This window comes from Miniopterus natalensis, chromosome 22, assembly GCF_054644295.1.
Source record: "Miniopterus natalensis isolate mMinNat1 chromosome 22, mMinNat1.hap1, whole genome shotgun sequence".
Taxonomy (NCBI): domain Eukaryota; kingdom Metazoa; phylum Chordata; class Mammalia; order Chiroptera; family Miniopteridae; genus Miniopterus; species Miniopterus natalensis.
In genome coordinates, this window is record NC_142102.1 from 2135360 (window position 1) to 2154851 (window position 19492).

The following is a 19492-nucleotide window of genomic DNA, read 5'->3' on the forward strand; positions in this document are numbered from 1 at the left end:
GACCAGGAGGTTAGAGAAACTGCCCGAGCAGTGTCCCTAAGGAAGGAGGCTGCGCAGGGCACACTCGGGGGCAGCGATGGACAGAGACACATCTGAGGACTGAAGTCACCGGGGCAGCCGCTCTGCAAGGCACTGACCCAATGCCTGCGAAGGCAGAGCCAGGGACAGTTTGGGGAGGTGGCCAGCAGCTCATAAAGTGTCTCATGTGCTCCAGCTCCGTCAGCCACTGGCAAGGAGAACCGCGGGCTGTGAGCTGTCTCCTCCCTTTCCTGTGGGATGATCTGCACGGGAAATTTTTTTAAAACAGAAAAAGACCAGCGACCCTGCAGCCTCAGACACTGTATCTCACACTGGTTGGAAACCCACTCGGAATCTCTGCGAAAATGCTCTTGTCCTCTGTGACCCTGAGTGTGAAGGCAGGGAGGCCAGCGGTGACCTGGGTATGCACAGGGACCCCCAGGCGGTGCCAGGGGGACGCCCCGGTTAACCTGGGTCGGCTCCCATTGCTGCGCTTCATCTCCGACCGAGAAAACAATTCCCCAGGAGACAGAGAGCGGGCGTGGGCTCACCCACGGGCAACCCTCATGCGCCTCTCGCGTGGGAACTGAGGGCCCCTTTGGGTCGAGCCTGCTTGGGAGGAAATCAGGTGAAGGAATCAACTGGCTGGCCCTATAAACCCACATGGTTGCAAGGCCAGGGGCCAATCTTGATTTTGGGAATTCGATCAAAGCAGCAAACGACTGGCCTGTCGTTTATTGATGTGGCTTTATGTGGGGCCGTAATCGATGGAGTCATTCATCTGGGCGAGTGCTGTACCCACCCCGCCTCCACTGGGCACCTCTTGCATTTACCTCCAGGGAGAGCAGCTCACAGGTGTCCCCTCCTGTCCCGTCCCAGGGAGGCCATCTGAGCAGAGGGAGGCCAGGAGCGAGGACACTGCGAAAGGGGAGGGCCCAGGGCACAGTCAGAGCCCCAGGGGAGGGGCGGTAAGTTGGCTCCCACAGGTCGGATGGAGAGAGAAGTGGGGGGCCCCATCACGGAGCCGCACAAGCAGAGTCTGGGGGGAGAGCGGAGAGAGCAGAGAATGTAAGAGGAACACACTGTTCTTTGTTCTTGCAAAACGGCAATGCCACTGGTGCAGCTGATGGAGCCAAATCCTTGATTCCGTTAGTCCTGCACACCTCACATCCAAACCTTCCTCGGTGTCTGTCAGCACAGCCACCAGGCTCAGCGGGGATCGTCCTCTGCTCCGGCTGCACCAGCCCCCAGCTGACCGTCACCTCCCCTTGGACTGTCTGGCAGACGTGCAACTCCCCAGGCCCGCTCCCGCCCGTCGGTGGCGTGACCTCCGAAAGACACCAGCAGGAAGTCCGCAAAAGCAGCGGGATAAAACCGCCACCCCTTCCCTGGCCTGCGGCCCTGTCCAGCCCTTCTGCCTCCCCACCGTGGGACACTCTCCTGTTCTCTGCGCAGCGTCTCAGGTGCAGCGTCGGCCCTGGAGGTGCAGGCCTGGCTCTCGCTGCGCCCCAGCTCCCAGGCTGGGGAAGGGGCTCCAGCCCAGGTGGTGGTGTCAGCCCACTGTGGCCAGGAAAACGAAGTCCTGCCCAGTGACAGGTCAGGCAGGGGGGCCCCGGAGGAGGCTGGGCTCTGGGACTGGCTTAGACCAAACCCCGGTTCTCTGGCAGCTCATCACTAGAAGTCGGCCCCCCAGACAGCAAGCTCCTGATCCTTTATGTCACCTCCTGCTCAACCACACCACACGCCCCTGGACAGGAGGCCTCCGGTCTCTCTCTCCCCCGGCTCTGAGCATCTCCTCACTGCCCTGGGCCTCGGTTTCATCTGTGAGGCGAGGACTGGCCTCGCTTTGAAACTCCAGCAGGGGGACCCCTCCTGGGTGAGCTGCTGCCGGCTGTGTGAGGCTACGTGTCATGTCCAGGGCCTCATGACCGGAAGGTTCTAGAACGTAGGGAGGAAGCCGCCAGCCTCAGAGAAGGGGCACCGTCCACTTTGCTGGCGCCTATGATTGCTTATTTCATGCTTGGCTTTATCTCAGTCAACTCAGGAACTCCTCCCTGGGGACCAGACGACCAACATGACCGAAACCGGCAGGCTGCTCATCGGTAAACACGATGAAGCCTTTGCAAGTATGTACCGTTGTAAAAAAGCCCTTTGTGGTCTAAGCGTGGCTGCTCTTGCTCAACCGATGGGCAAATCCTGGCGTTGGTTCACTTTTTATCATTGTGGCGTTTTTCTGCCTCTGGGAAGTTCTGGCCTGTGGCTCCTGGTGTCACGCCCCCCACCACAAGGAGGTTAAGTTTCATTAAAGCCCAGGCAGCTTGGGACAAAGCTACAGAGCAGGGAGGGGCTCCTGGGAAACACACGCAGACGTAGCTTTAGTGGTCTTATCAGCCTTTTGCCTCCCGCTCCTTCTAAACTATAACCGCAAGTAACATTTCCCATCTGTGTTTCACTGACATCCTCTCATTTCTTACAAGGGACAGGCCTGCCTCTTTCTCTCACGCTGACCGGACTGGAGCGTTTTCCTTCAAATGCCCTCTAGGGCCTGTTAAAAGACAAAACTGAGGCACACAGAAAACTTCAAGTGTGTATCTGAGCAAACATCAATTTCTAGTTGGGCAGGGCCACCCCCCACCCCGGTGGGCAGGAGCGCCCCACCCCACGGACAGGAGCTGAGGACAGGCTTCTATAGAGGGGACACGGAAGCAAAGCAGGGCAATGATCTGATTGGCTGTGGCTTCTCTGGGAAAGCCCAGTGGGCTGTGATTGGTTGTACCTGAGTTTCCTTTCCTCTAAATTTGAATATTAGGTTTTGGCTGACTTCTGCAGGCTACCAGGGGGGTAGAGCCAGCCCGGCCCAGTGGCCACAGTCCTGTGTAACTCTGTTAACAGGCTCTGGTAGATGGGGAAGGAGAAGGTGACCCATTCTGGGGCTCTGCAAGGCACGATGGAGTTTTAGGTCCCTTCGGTGCCCTTTGTCCTGCCCTCCCCCCATCAGGGTGGAGCAGCAAACTTTAGCAGGGCATGAGGCCTTACGCTGAAGAGGCTTAACACTCTCAAGAGAAATGCTCATCTGCCCCCAGGGGTTCCCTGCTGCTGAGCCAGAGAATCTGGGAGTGGGGTGGCTGGGAAGGGCATGGATAAGCTTAAAGGAGAGGGGCCTTTGAGGCCTCTGAACCACCAAAAACCACCTGAGGGAATCTTCTGGATTCTAAACATACCCAGGAAGAACACTGGTTTCTGCCTGTTTTCCCTGGTGAGGGACTGGTCTGTCCAATCGTCCAGCATAACAGGAATGCCCGTAAGTAGTTGGAGCAATCTCATCAAGTCACTGCCAGTTCACTGAAACACAACCAAAATCAAAGGCGCTTTGATTCCCGAACCAATCAGAGGGGATTTCCCCAGCACAAACTGAGTTCATTAGGTACGAGGTATGGATAATTCATAATTTAATATGGACATGAGGCGTGGAATATTACTAATCAGATGACAAGAGCTTCAAATAAGACTCTTAAGAGACCAATGAACATGCTCTAACAGTTGACCAAGAAAAGCAAGCAAGGGAAGCTAATCCAAGGATCAAGTCCCCTGTGCGGCTTCTTTTGCTAAGTGTCAAGAACATTTGCAAGCTATAGGCAGGGGCTCCCATGGAAATTTGTTCCACGGAGGAGCCGTGCGTGTGTTCTGAGAGCTTTAATACCGAGAAACACTACCAGGTACCTGTGTGGGGTGTCATCAAGCACAGTCTCACTCAAATGCCTTTAAGATTGTATTAATGTGTCTTCACCACTAATTATGAGAAAACTAGAGTGTGGCACCTAGATCTATATAAATCTCACAGGAACTTAAGTTGAACCCATCAGACAGCTGAAGTTACAGGGCCACCACCTAACTCCAATTCTAAGGAAGGACAGGCGCCTCCATGGAAAGGCATGAGGTCCTGCTCAGCTGGGGCAGAGATACAGTCAGACACCAGCTCGAGCGGAGAAGGTAGACACTATGCGAGCCCATACAGGTAATTTAGCAAAGAGATGGAAGCAGTAAAAAAGTACCAAAGGAAAATGCTGGAAATAAAAAGCACAGCCACAGAAAAGGAAGCAAGACTTTGACAGGCCCGTCAGTAGACTGAGGGGTTTACTGTTGGAATGCAAGGCTGGTTCACCCTTCAAAAGTCAACCCACGTGATTCACCAGATTAGCAGAAAGGTATATGCCTATCTGAGCAGATGCAGAAAAATACTCGGACAAATCCAATATTCGTTCATAATAAAAACTCCCAGAAAAACTAGGAATAAGAGTGTAGCACTCGGATCTATCTACACGCGTCTCCAGAACTGCGGGGTCCCCCAGGGGGTGCTCAGATTTTATTTTTAGGAGGTAGTGGCTGCACTGCAATTCTAATTACCTATTGTCTTGTTCTGTTTTTCCAATGTGGGAAGAAAAGGTGCCCAGGTTGCAGAAGTGACTCAGGAGTTATTGGAATGAGAGCTCAGAGTGAGCGAGGCTGCCCACGTCCCCGCCCTAGGAGGCTAGAAGGGCAGTTGGGCCTCAGCACTGACCCTAAGCAGGCAGCAGGCCCAGGGTGCTCAGAGAGAAACCACGGCTGTGGGACATTAGGAAACACGCTGCACAGAGAATGGAGCCTTGAGTGTGCACCCCGAATCCTCTGACCTGCTGATCTGTCACCCTGGTGGGCTGCTGGGACCACCGAACTTAGACCATCCCTCCCTGCGAAAGGAGGCAAGTGCTGGGGAGCTGGCCCACTGTCACCATGAACTTTAGGCACATTCGCTCTCTCTGTACGTCACTGCCTGCTTGCCAGCTGGTTTCAGTGTGCTGGAGTGAACAGGGAGTTCGCCCAGACTAAGGGGTCACCCTTGCCAGCATTCTAAGTCACACCTATGAGGGACCAATCACAGGCACCCAATCACAGAGGGCAACACTTTCCTCCTCTCTCCCAAGACTCCAGGGAGGCTCTCCGGGGTCTCCAGTCCCCCGTACACTGTGTCCCCTACACACACACACAACAGAGCTCCCGATATACAGTGATTACAACTGTACCACCAGTCAAGATGTTCAGTGACCACGGCCACACCTTTTTTTTTTTTTGATCCTAGACGGAAGGGAGGGAGGGATGGAGAGAGAGGGAAAGAGAGACATTGATGTGTGAGAGAAACATCGATCGGTTGCTTCCTGCATGCGCCTTAACTGGAGATCGAACTCACAACCTTTTGGTGTAAAGGACAACACCCCAACAACTGAGCCACCTGGCGGGGGCACAGCCACATCTTTTTTAAAAAGTTTAACGCACTTTCATTTAGGGAAAATAGGAGAAGTATTAGGTCCACGGTTCATATGCATTTTTAAGCAATTTTGACTTATGAGAGCAAAAAAAACAAAACACTTGTAGAAAGAAAAAGAAATAACATAAACAACTTTCTATGTTATTTCTTTAAAAAGGCAAAATCCATAGCCGTCTGCTCCCTGATGGAGGGACAGCAAAAACGTTAGGGAAGCAGGAGAACCAGTCATATCCACATCAGTAAAGACTTTCCCATCCATCCATAATGCCACCTTCACATGTGTCAGAGGCAGGAGAGAGAAATGGTGAAAATGGGAAACATGTGGAAATCTATAATCCTTTAAAAATGTCCCCTGGAGAGAGATTTCCTCTGGCATCTCACCGGCCTCGGTGGATTATGCGCCGAGAGGAACCTGGGCGATGCCTGGATACAATTGTGCATGTACCCCACGAGGTGCGTGGGGTGCATGCCCGGCGGGCAGGGCCCATGCTGTCACCTTGAGCGTCAGCCGCACGGCGTTGCAGTCCTCCTGCAGCGGGTTCAGCTTCAGCGTCTCCCCCAGGTTGCTGCAGCCGCTCGACTGGTGCTGCGTTTCACAGCAGACACATACCTCGACACTGTCAAACTTAATCTGGACGGGAACACAGACAGAGCTCACAATTAAAACGGCATCCTGCCCTGAGCTGCACAGTCACAAACACGTCCGAACGCCTCGGCTCCAAGCATCCTGCTTAAGTAACGAAGCCAAAATGGGTTTTTGCTGTTGGCAAAAGCCATGGAAGACATCAGGAGGAATTACTCCAAATTCCTGTTTTGAAAGCAACTGATACAAAAGAAAATATAAATTTGAAGAAACCTACGCTAGACAGTTATAGAAAATTACACGATTTGCAGAGAGAGATAAAAGTAAGTGAATGGCAAATTCCTCCTAGTGAGGTGAGCACAGAGACATGCCATCATATCTCTGTACTTGGCACATTCTGTTCCCAGGCTCAGCAATTCCTATCTTACTTTAAGGCCTATCGAACTTCTATTCACCCGTCAAGACCCAACTCCTGCTCCATCCTCGAGGCTCTGTCTGGTGGTCCCTTTCCGGAGCTTCTAGTCTGAGCCCCCCTCTACAGGACACTCATTCTCAGGCCTGGGTGAATCCTTCACACCCATCCCCCCAACAGCTCACACAGTCTTACAGAAAAGTGAAATAAGGAGGGGACAGCCTGTCCACAGCCACATTTTCTTCTACTGTAAACCTCTGGAGAGTTTATCTTTGGCCCACTCTGTGCTTCTTTAATTCAATCTTCTCATGTGCCCCAAACGGCCTCCACAAAAGCTCTGCAAGTTGCAGTCAGACGTGCTCCATGGGTTTCCTCCGGGTTTCCAGGCTTTTAAAAATGCCTGAAACGTGCCTTTTCTGTCCATGGTTTTTAATTTTCCAAGGCGTTTTTATTTATTCAGCATTTGTTGAATGCTTACATCTCATGGGCATGGTGAAAACTGTCCTGGGGAGGTGTGGGGGCTGCCCTCGGGGAGCACGCAGGATACGGGAAGGTGTAGCTGGATAAAAGAGCAGCCTCCTGCAGAGGGGGTCTCAGAGGAATAGCAAACAGCTCCGGGAAGGGAACACCAGACAAAGCCTCAAGGATGGAGCAGGAGTTGGGTCTTGACGTATGAATAGGAGTTTGAAAAGAAACCACAACAAATGCACCCAATGGCTCTATATTTTCTTCTCCCGTGGAACCAGATTAGCACACAAGGGTCAGGCTCCACTTCCCCTAGTTCAAATCCCACCCTGAGCATGGTGAGGGAAAGGGTGGGTCAGCTGGCTTTGTGGCCTCTGGACTTGGGAGCGTGGCCCTTGGCTCAGTCGGTCCCTTTGCTCTTACCACCTGGACAAAGTCTGTCCTGATCTAGTCTATTTTCCCACAGCGCAAAAATCCTGCAAGGGATTATCTCATATGGTCACGTCTAGACCTTGGAATTAACAAATAAAGGAGCTAATGTTAACGGAGAGACCGGGCTTGGCTGCAGAGCGCAGTTTATCACGTCAAACGACCCTTCAGTGACCCAGGGGAAGAGACACCAAAATAAATCTCTTCCATCAGCATTTCACTGAATTTGTGATTAATTCTAAGGAAAATTCTGGAAACCTCCTGATGAGTTCTCTGACCTCGACATCTTGGCGTGAGCAAGGCTGACAGATTTATTTTTGGAGTGGCCCTCGGCGTTCCATGTCATCAGGAACGACAGTGCAGAGCTTTGCAAATGAAGTCGCTGTAATCTGTCATGAATCTCTTTGGAGCATTTAACAGCCAGCCTGCCCTCTTATTTATGGCCTATCAGCCTGTCTAGGAGTAAAAAGGGCTGAGACAACAGAAAGAGGGGGTGTCCCCGAGTTTCTAAAAAACATACAAATGAGACTGATATGTGACCTTGGGGTACTCCCCACAGGAAGGCAGCGGGAGGCTGAGCCGGGAGGGGGCAGGGCGGGGGGGGGGGGGCTCAGGTGGGCTGCCCGTGAACCCCAGGGATGCCCAGGGGGCAGCCCGTCCTTGAGGGCAATAAACACCCTTGCCCATGGAGTGACCCAGGACAAGCCACAGAAACTCTCTGAGCTTCGGGGTCCTGGGGTCAGGGTGAACAGCAGATGGGTGCACATGTTGTTAGTTGTTGGTGTTATTTTTAAAAATATGTTTTTATTGATTTAGAGAGAGAGAGAAAGGGAGAGAGAGAAACATTGATGTGAGAGACTGAAATATTGATTGGCTGCCTCCTGCGCACCCCCTGCTGGGGATCGAGCCCACAACCTGAGCGTGTGCCCTGACCGGAAACTAAACCCGTGACCTCTTGGTGCCCGGGATGACACTCAACCACTGAGCCACACCAGCCAGAGCGGTGTTACTTTATTATCTTGATTGGAAAATGGGTTTGTAAAAACTCACCCCTATTCTGAATTCATTTGGATTCCAGTACTTGGACAGATGCTTTCATTCATCTGTTGACACCTGGATAACTCGATACCTTGGCTCACCCTATCCTGGCCCTGCTAGTTCTGAGCAACCCCTCTGTCCTGCAGGGTCGCTGCCAGTGGGTTCCCAAAACATGGGCCCCAAGGATTGGGGACTAGACAACCCTTCTGCTGGTGGACACTCAAGACACCGAATGACACTGCTAAGCCCCCGAAAATGACGGCCATCGCTCTACGACATGACAACCTTGAAAACATGATGCTGAGAGTGAGAGATGTCAGACGTGAAAGGCCACGCGGTGTATGATTCCATCACATGAACTGTCCAGAATGCACCGAGGCAGGCAGCCAGTCCAGCGGGGAGGACTCTCAGGTCTGAGCACCACGAGGTCCATGGAGACCAAGGGACACGCAGTGAGGGCTGATGCTGCAGGTTCTGGAACTTCAGCCCTGCGCCCGTCCCACCCACAGGGCTCCAGCTCCAGACCTTCCTCCCAACCTTGTCCCTGCTGCTCTAGTCCTGAACCCTCCCCTCTGATTCTCACAGCGCCGCTTCCTCGCTCTGCTCAGGCCTCTGCTCTCATGCCACATGCTCAGAGCCTCATCGCCCTTCCCTACTTCCTTCCTCGCAGCACTTCCTGTTGTCCAAAACTGTCACCTTTGCTTGCGTGTCATCAACCTCTCCTCTTAGAACATGAGCTGCACCCGAGGAGGGAGCAGGGCCAGGACTTGCCTGTCTTGTTACTGACATATCTCTGGCACTTCGAACATGCCACATACGTGGCTCTGCCTTTGTACAAATGTATTAATCCGCCCAGCTGGTGTGGCTCAGTGATTGAGTGTCCACCTATGAACCAGGTCATGGTTCGATTCCTGGTCAGGGCACACACCTGGGTTTCAGGCTTGAACCCCAGCAGGGGGCGTGCAGGAGGCAGCCAATCAATGACTCTCATCATTGATGTCTCTCTCTCTCTCTCCCTCTCCCTTCCTCTCTCTCTAAAAAAGAAAATTAATTACAAGAGTATTGATCCAATAAAGGAAAGAATGAATGAATGCAGACGGGACTGAGAAATATTTGCAAGGAACCATTTGAGGCTCACTTTAAACATACCCACTTCAGTTTTGCTGAGAATGTTTCCTTTGTTGGAAACTTTGGGGTCTGGAATCAACATTCAAAGGATGATTTAGCCGTGAAATTGATTTACTGATAATGATGGCACGTTCACGCAAAGAAGGGTTAGAACAGAAGAGTATCCCTACAAAAGGGAGAATTTCTCTGTGATCACAAGAAGGCGCAAAGGGCAGCGCAATGCCAAATTTCCTGTGCAGCCAAGAGAGGCCGAGACGCCTCCTGAGCCATGAGGACTCGAGTCAAAGCCACGTCCTTCACCCAAGGCCGTGTCCTCTCGTCATTTATTATTCATCAGGATGAAGCTAAGTCGGGGTTGCCCTGGTTACTGCGGGGCTCCTCCGAGGGCTGTGGCTACATAATTGGCGTTGGCTTGGTTACCGGACACTTTCCATTTTGTGACCAGGGTGCAGGCAACAAATGCAGCCACGAGCCGCAAGGAAAAATCCTAATGGGCTGCGGGATGGAGACGGCCACGAGATGTGCAGGCAAATGTCCACAGCAGCCTGGTTCACAACACCAAACACCGGGGTGACTCAGGTGTCCCCAAGCAGGCAAACGGCTACAAACTGTCATCCATACGCTCCACGGAACACTACCCGCCAATTCAAAGGGACGGACTGACAGACACAGCCACCTGGATGCTATTCTATGGAATTATGCTGAATGAAAGAGGCCAATTCCAAAGGTTTACGTGCTGAATTATATTCCATTTATAGGGCACTTTGGAAGTGACAGCATTTCAGAAACGGTGGCCACAGCAGTGGTTGCCAGGAGTTAAGGACAGGGAGGAAGGGACAGTTGTGGCTGTAAGATCAGCAGGAGGGATCCCGTGGTACTGAGACTGTTCAGTGTCTTGGCTGTAGTGGTAAATCCACAAACCCATGCAGGTGACAGAACTGCCTAAAACTTAACTCACATACTCTCACCCAAACAGAGAGAGAAACACAAGCGAAAATGGGGACGTCTGAATCAGACGGGTTGCCTGTGTCAGCGTCAATGCTGTGGTGGTGACCCGTTACCACCGGGGGAACTGGACAAAGCAGTATTTCTAACAACTTCCTGCGAATCTACGAATTTCTCAGTGAAATTGTCCATTTCAGCTGGACGCAAGGCACCCACACTGAGTTGCTTCTCAATGTGTCTGGGAGGGTGTTTGTGGAGGAGACTGGCGTTGCACTCAGTGGACTCGGTGACGTAGATGGCCCTCCCGGAAGTGTGAGCCAATCCCCTAGAGTTAATTTCTTTATATATATAGTAAAACTCATATATAAAATAACACAATCTCTCTGTATGTGCATGTGTACATGTATATGTGTATATGTATGTGTATATATATGTGTATATATATGTGTGTGTGTGTGTGTATAGGTACGTGTATATGTACACATGTAATGTATGTGTCTATATGTGTGTGTACATGTACATATATGCACACACATACATGGTTCTCTTTCTCTGGAGAATCCTAATATAACACAGTGTATTGTATTTCTACCATAAGGATACAATAGACATAAATAACCTCAAGATCATAAAAATAGTAAAACATATTTTTAAAGAATAGGGACCCCGCTATATGGGAGAACATATTTGTCAATGATACAACTGATTAAGGGGCTAATTTCCAAAATATAGAAAGAACTCATACAACTCAACAACAGGAAAACAAACAATCCAATTAAAAACTGGCAAAGGACCTGAGTAGACACTTCTCCAAAGAGGACACACAGATGGCAAACAGACATATGAAAGAATGCTCTGTCACTAATCATCAGAGAGATGCAAATTAAAACCACACTGAGGTATCACCTCACACCTGCCAAAATGGATCCATCAACAAATCAATGAACTACAAGTGCTGGCGAGGGTGTGGAGAAAGGGGACCCAGGTGCACTGCTGGTGGGAATGCAGACTGGGGCAGCCACTGTGGAAAACAGCGTGGAGTTTCCTCAAAAGACTAAAAACAGAACTGCCATTTGACCCAGTGAGCCCACTTCTAGGAATATATCCTAAGAAACCCGAAACACTAAGGAAAGAATCTATGCACCCCTATGTTCTTAGCAGCGCAATTTACAGTAGCTAAGAACTGAAAACAGCCCAAGTGCCCATCAGTAGATGTAGGATAAAAAAAGGTGTGGCACATTCACACCATGGAATACTACGCAGCTGTGAAAAAGGATCTCTTACCTTTTGCGACAGCACGGAGGGACCTGGAGAGTATTATGCTAAGCGAAATAAGCCAGGCAGAGAAAGACAAGTACCACATGATCTCACTTATATGTGGAATCTAATGAACAAAATAAACTGACAAACAGAACAGATCCAGAGACATGGAAGCATGGAACAGACTGAATCTCAGAGGGAAGGGGGGCCGGAAGAGATTAACCAAAGAACTTACATGCATTTAGGCATAACCTGTGGACACAGACAATAGTGTGGTGAAGGTCTGGGGAGTGGGGGAGGTAAAGGGGGTCAGTGGGGGGGGGGAGGACATCTGTAATACTTTCAACAATAAAGATAAATTTTAAAAATAAATTAAATTAAATTAAAAAAAGGGATGGTAAGAGTTCTCATTATAGATCTCCTTTGTTTTCAGTATCATGTATTTAACTGTAATTTCTAGAATTTCACTGTTAATAATGGCTATACGCAGATCCCAAACCCGGTGGTCCCTGCTTCAGGAGGTGTGCCTGCACACCGAGGGGGAACAGCCCCCCAAAGAATCATCATCCCTTCCCATGGCCTGGGTGAACCTGGAAACACGGGGAAGGTGGGAGTGAGGCTCCCGAGTACGTCAGAGCTCCCTCCTTTGCTACCAAGTGCCTTCCTTTACCACCTGCTCTGCTGGTTCCATGAAAGTCCTTTGCTGGTGACTTTTAGGAAAAGGCCTGCCCTCGGCTTCACCCACCAGATACCATGGCTCAGACTCGGGGGGCACCCGCCAGGGAGGGATGGAGACAAAGCTCTCCAAGCAGAAACAGAAAGACAAGGCAGCGGTGGTGGCCTGCCTCCCACCTAAAAGCTTGCCCAGGTGGCAGCCCCCCTGAGGCTACGCTTGTTTTGCTCTGGGGGACATGGGTACATCACAGAAAGTCCGGGCAGAGACTAGAGAGATGTCAATTAGCGTTCAGATCACAGGCGCAGAGGGATCAGGGACAGCCCGGCGTTCCAGCTGACAAGGATGTGTCGCTCTGTCCCTGCAGGGTGGTGCAGCTAATCAGAGAGGATTCAGGGTCAGAGAAACCGGAGCACCCACGGGTAACCACGACATAAACCACGTTACTGCACGCTCCGTGGAAAGACACTTCCTTTTCCAGTTACACGCCTGATGGGCTGGGAAGGAGGAGCTCCCAGGTCCTACAAAACTGCCCCTGCTGTCACATCCCTTTGTTGTGATTTAACAGCTGTGCTTTAGGGTCCTTGAAATTCTCTATACTGGAGAGTCTTCCCCAGGTATTCAAAGATGTACTCTGAGCAAAACCAAGCGAGATATATTCTTTACCTCTGCTGTCCAGGGCTTCTCATCAACTTCCTACTCTGTTAATGGTTAGTATAATCCTAAAGGTAAATTGCTATGTAAACGGAAATTTCGTGATTTACTAAGGGTCAAGAGCACAGGCTGCAATTTGATGCCAGCACCGGCTAGTTCCACAATTATGGAAAAGTTACTTAATCCTCAAGGTCTCAGCTCAGGGTCAGGCCTCACACCCACAGAAGCTTCTCTGGAACCACCAGCCAGTTTCCAAGCTTAATCTCCAGCCCCTTGGATACTCTACCGGCCTCACTATCCTCCCAATGAACGGCCTTTGGCGTTGTCAGTTTTTGTACCTTGCCACCAAAGAACTCCTAATAATTCAGGTGGCATGTCAAATTATCAGGGAAATACTAGGTTACTCAGGAAATAGTTTTAGGGAAGCTAGCAGCCCATTTGGGGGTGGGGTAGGGTGTGAGTTAAATTCATCAAATGAATTCCAGAATATTAAAGAGTTAATTATTGGGAGAAAAAAAAAAGGCACACCATGACCAGGGGAAATTACTGGGGTAATACGATATTGGGAAGGAGAAGGCCTTGTTATTGGTTCTAAGGTAAGACCACAAAGGAAAACATTCACAGATTTGAACACACAAAACTTAAAATTTTTTCTGTGTCAAAAATAAAATTAAAAAACAAATAACAATCCAGGAAATACATTTGACTAAAATAAGCTGCAGGACTCAAAAGCATAATATATAAAGAGCACTTACAAATCAATAAGATAAACAGTTACATCTAAAAAAAATGGGTGAAGGTCAATTAACAGAAGAAAAAATATAAATGGTGCACATATATGTATATATGTTATACATAGATATAAAATTGCATAAATATTTATGTATAAATTACTCCTTTGCTATCCTTTCATGCCGAATAAGGTCTGAGATTAAGACCAGAAGGAGCCAGCCCTGAAAGGCTGGGCACTGGGCTCTCTTCTGAATCTGGACCTCAAGGCACTGCTGCTTCTCATTACCCCAGTCACACTGCCCCCCCCCCCCCCCCCCGGGGCCTTGCGGTGGAAACTGAGGGTCAGAGAGAAAAATGGCTGATCCCATGTAGGTTGCCAGAGTCTACAATATTCATAGCACCTGGTATCTAGGAATAAAAATGCTGATCACATTGGGGATATAAGCTGGCAAGTCACCCTGATGGAGATGGGGCTCCAGGTTGTGTGCATTCTTAGTAGCCATGGGGAGTACACTGCACCACACCGAGGACACTGTGCACCATACTGGGATGAAAGCTGATGAGTGTGGCCCGGGCCACGCTGAACAGGCAATAACAAGATTAAGCTCTCACCGTTAGTTTTTTGGAACTCAGGAGGTGCCTCAGCATTGAAACTGTGCCAACTTACACTAGGCCTGCTGGCCTTGGTGGGTAAGGAACACAGAGGCAGCAGCTGCCCCTCTGGACCCAAACAGCATGGCCACGAGAAACGGAGGCATGGCCTTGCTTACAGGAAAGCTCCAGCTAATTCGGTACAGCCCCTGACCTCCCAGGAATGACAGCCACAGGCGGTTGGCTGTGGAAGAGAAGCACAGCTCTTAAAGGTAGCCCTGTGTAGTCTCCAAGGTAAAGAAACAAAAGCTAATGCCCCCGTACCCAGCGGCCACGGTCATATCAGAAGTGCAACTGTACCCTTACTCTATGTGACCGGACATACTTCGGTTTCTGCCCCCGCCAGATGCACAGATCACCTACGGTACCGGGAGCTAAGTCACGATGCGAAAGGATGATTCTATGCAACAAGCAGTGCATCGATCCCCTACAACGTACACAGCACACAGCACAGATCATATTCCTAGATCTAAAAGCTAATTCACTTTTTTAATTGAAAAATGAGAACAAAATTGTTTTTGATGAACTCACCTTACATAATATATGTTTCTCAGCACTTAAAATCAACTTACAAAATTGATTTTTAAAAATTCAGAAGAGCAAAATCAATGCAACAGGCGCTAAAATATGATCGTTACTAAAGAGATTCATTCGAAAACAGCACTACACTGCGGTCCTTAGAAATATTCTATCAGCAACTGATTGACAAAGTAGCACAAGCTACTTTCCTTAAATGGCCACGACACATCAGAAGAAATGCAAGGCTATGATAGTTATTTCTTAAATTACTTTCATGCAAAATCCCAGCCTCTGGCCTTTATGAAAAGGCCCGTGTTTCGTTACTCACCAACTGACAGCCTTCCAGGGCGTTGACGAGCTGAGCGTTCTGACAGGAGAGGATTGAACCAGCCAAGTTCAGCATCACGCACACTGCAGAGAGCAGCATGAAAAAGGTTATCTGGAAGCGAACCAAACACAGAATTGATTCCTCATGGGGAGAGGCTCAACGGAGAAAGGCTTTGGCTGCAAAAATGCTTTCAGCCGATCAAATCGTCACACGCGCAACACGTTTTAAAGGGAAGGCTTGTTTCTTGGAGTGTCAAGCTCACCTTCCCTTAAATTAAATACAAGTGAAAAACTGAAAAGCCATGGTCAGCGGCCGTGATTTTATTTGAAGTGTATTGTAAAATAGTTTAGAAGCTTATCTTGAAAATTATAGTATCTCGAAATAGTTTTATATAGTCTCAAAATAGTAACTTACAAATCACTATAAAGAAAATCAAGCGAGAGAAATTAATTTCTTAGGCCTTTATTTTTCTTTATTTTTTTTTTAATGGAAAACTTCATACCCATGTAAGACCAGGGAAAGTAGTGTACTGCATGCAGCCCCAAGTACCCATCACCCACTCTCAGCAATGAGTCCACTCAGGATCGACTGTTTCATTTATATCCAGGCAATTTTGCAGCAAGTATCACACACTGCATGATTTCGTTCTTAAATATTTAAGCGTGCATTTCTAAAATAGTAAGACTTATTGAAAACACAGCCAACATACTGCTGCCGCCTTTATAATACTTCATTAGTATCACACAGTCAGGGCTTATATTCCCTGTCTCCAATTGTTTCCTCCTCTGAAAGGGGCCACACAGGACACCAAGGACTTCCACATAGTGCAACATGTTGCTCTGAATCTTGGATTTTTAATTTGTGGGTTTCCTCCGCCATTGTTTTTTCTTCCTTGAAATTTGTTGGAGGAAACCGGTTCGTGTCCCATCGCTTCAGGGTTCTCCATTGTCTACGTGCTGTGGCCCGGTGGCTAGGCTGAGGTTGGGTCCAGAGGCCGAGTGGAGGGCAAACAGTGTCCGACGCCAGCAGCCACTCAGCGCGTGCTTAGCCCATTCATTCGGCAGGCTTCCCAACACAGCGCTGGTCTAACACTGCTCATTTCTTTTTTCATTCCCAGGTATCAGTATAAACAAGGAGACGTCCCCTCATCCAGTTTTATCACCCTAGGGGACAGTTCATATAGGAAAACCAGGGTTTACATAATAGTCTTTCTGTTTATTTTCCAGATTTCAAAACAATTAGCAGCAATGGTGCTGGACTGAGAAAATAAACTCGAGCTTCTGTGGTTAGTTTTCACGCTGCTGCACCCATGGGAACAATCAGCCTAAACCCAAGAAACAGATCAAGAATAAAACAGAAGATTCATATGTCAAGAGTGGGGACAGTGTTTGTCCCAGAAACGCAAGAACGGTTAGACACTGGTATTGCTACACTGAACTACGCCAAAAAAATGCACCAGATTTACAGAGTAAAAATATAATCATTAGCAGATGATCATATTAAAGAACATGTTACAGATCGGCCGGCGTGGCTCAGCAGCTGAGCATTGACCTAGGATCCAGGAGATCACAATTCGATTCCCGGTCAGGGCACAGGCCCGGGTTGCGGGCCCAGTCTCCAGAGGGAGGCGTGCAGGAGGCAGCCGATCAATGACTCATCATTGATGTTTCTCTCCCTCTCCCTCTCCCTTCCTCTCTCTGAAATCAATAAACATTTTTTTTTTAAAAAGAACATGTTACAAATTGTAAAAGCAATTCACAATTTTTCTAAACATCTCTAGGCAGGCTTGGAACAGGAGGGAAATTAAATAACCCAATTAAATATATTTATGGGGAAGAAAACGACACACATAATGCGAAACTTTAAAAATCATTCCCTTTAAAATTAGAAACAAGGAATCAGGAACTTCCCTGAGGCCTGCAGTGGCCACTTTTCCATAATGTACTGCAGTTCCAGACAATGCAAAAAAAAAAAAAAAGAAATTAAAAAAATAAGACTCGAATAAAAAGTGTAAGAATTGGAAAAGAAAAATAACTTATGATTCTATAGAATTATAGTAGCAAGGTGCTGGCAAATGGGTAGCAAATAAACCAATTCACTCCTACCCCTAAATGTACTTATATATGAGATATTGCTATGTACTATACAGAGTGTATTATAAATCAGTGTGGAAAGGATGAACTATAAAAAATTAATGCTGGGTGATCCAATAGGAAAAATATGAAAATTATATCCATACCTCTCTTCCATACACAAAGACAGATTAAAAACATTAAGTGTCAAAGTCAAAATTATGAACACTTAGAGGAAAACACTAGAAAATCTTTAAAATAGAATTAGGAAGGATTTTTTAAAGGGCTACCAAAAAACACAGCCCTTAAAAGTAACACTAACTTTGACATATTAAAACCAAGTCATCTGTATGACAAAAAAAAAGTGAAAATGTGAAAAGGTATTTGCAGTAGGTCTAACAGACTATGGAGTAATACACAGAACATACGAAAATCTTACAGATCAATAAAAAGGTCTAACAGGTTAAAAAAACAAACCTGATGGCAAAAAAATAAGGCGGAGGCCAGGTTATTAAGAAAGATCTTGAAAATATTGGTGTGAGTGTAACTTAATACAAGCTCAAGAGCAAACTGGGCAATGCATGCCCCATGCTTGCTGTTTTCTGACTAGAGAAGCTCTCACACGTGTGCCTAAGGAAGCCTTGTGTTTACTGCCTGCAATAGCAAAAAATTGGAAATAATCTAACCATTAGGGAATGGATAAACAAACTGTTATTCCCCTCCCCATAAAATAACAAATAAAATGAATGAGTAATATCTATCTGGCTAAACCTCAAAAACAATGTGTGGTAAAAAGCAAGGATACAGTATAATACCAAATTTTAAGCTGGAAAAGCTCACAAAACCCTACCATATAATGTTCACATATATATAAATTATTAAATCATGCAACAGCATGAGACCCTCCAACTTCTGACACCTCTGGGAAGGGTGAGAAGATCTAAGGGTTTGTTCTGGTCTGTAATGTCTTCTATTTTTAAACCTGAAACAACACCATAATTTGTTGATGGTAAATTGTTAACATCTCTGTAAGAAAAGTGTGGGAGAAGGCATGTGCCTCAGATATAACTGAGAATGGGCACTGGGCTGTAATTTTCACCCAAAGATGAAAATAGCATCGGAACACACCAGAGGGGAAGGCAGGGGGGCAGGGAGGTGAGGGGACCGGTCAGCAGGATGCTCAGCCAGAAATAAAACGCAAACCAAGGAGAAATGTCTTCAAGGACCAACTATATCCCACTGATGAAATCAATGCAAATTCCAATCCAACAGAATGGAAGAAAACCCAGTAACCTGTGGCACTCCTCCACGCCACCACATACCCACCAGACTCTCCGAGATGTTTCTAGAGGATGGTGTTGATCAAGGTCACTTTGTTGTTGTTGTTAAACTATTTACACCTCATTTCATGGCTAATTTGCAGTTATCGTCCCCCAGGACAATTACAGTAATTCACCCAATGAGTATCAGTCTCTGTAAACAAGCAGCACCTTGCCAAAAGCTATGAAAGAATCGTGAAGACCATGAGCTCTTTTCTTTGGGTTTACTTGATCCATAAAACAAACCATAATATAGTGATTATTTTTCCCATTTTACGGATAAATTGAGACTCAGAAAGTTTAAAACCTACCCCAAATCACCATGCTGACATAACATGAGCCAGAACTCAGTCAGTGTGTCAGCCTTGAAACCTTTAACTTTCTCTCTATCCTACAACGACCTCAAAGCCCAGGGGAGATCTTAACGTCCAGCTTCCCTGCTCTCACTGTTTCATACGGGCTAGACTCACTGTAGACCATGAATTACGTTTTTGGTTTTTGTTTGTTATTCATAAAACCATACAATAGTCAGACTAGAAGAATCTTGTCATAACTTTTGAACCAGTGATTCTAATTCTAGGAATGATCTCTAGCAAGATGAATGAAAACCTTTCACAAAATTCTGTAACTGCTCTAGACCAAAAAAAATAAAAAACATTTTTTAAAAAATACAAGGAACAGAGTAATAAGTAACTAAAATCCTCCACACCAGGCACGGTGCCAAGAACTTTACATACACTTCCCTATCTAATTGTCATACTACCAACATAATATAAACATCACCAGCCCATTTTACAGGTGAGGAAACATCTGAGAGTGGCAAGTTAAGTAACCTGCCTAAATTTATGTAGCCAGTTCGGTGGAGCCCGAATCTGAACCCAGGGAGTCTGCTTCCCAAGTAGGCACAGTTGATCACCAAAGGTTTTATCAACGTTTTTGTGACCCACAGTAAGAGAAATCTATT

General features: G+C 47.6%; 1 protein-coding gene across 3 annotated transcripts in view; it reads right to left on the reverse strand.

The window, feature by feature from the left end:
- ENTREP2 (endosomal transmembrane epsin interactor 2) overlaps window positions 1-19492 on the reverse strand; it is a 133212-nt gene that overhangs the window by 17756 nt on the left and 95964 nt on the right. For 2 of the 3 annotated variants that reach the window (XM_087829222.1, XM_087829221.1), the window contains exons 3-4: window positions 15138-15248; window positions 5817-5951 (exon numbers count right to left, since the gene is read on the reverse strand). In XM_087829222.1, coding sequence (XP_087685348.1) covers window positions 5817-5951; window positions 15138-15248 — 246 coding nt within the window. The remainder of the gene's footprint in view (window positions 1-5816; window positions 5952-15137; window positions 15249-19492) is intronic. The other variant, XM_087829223.1, reaches the window with a different exon arrangement.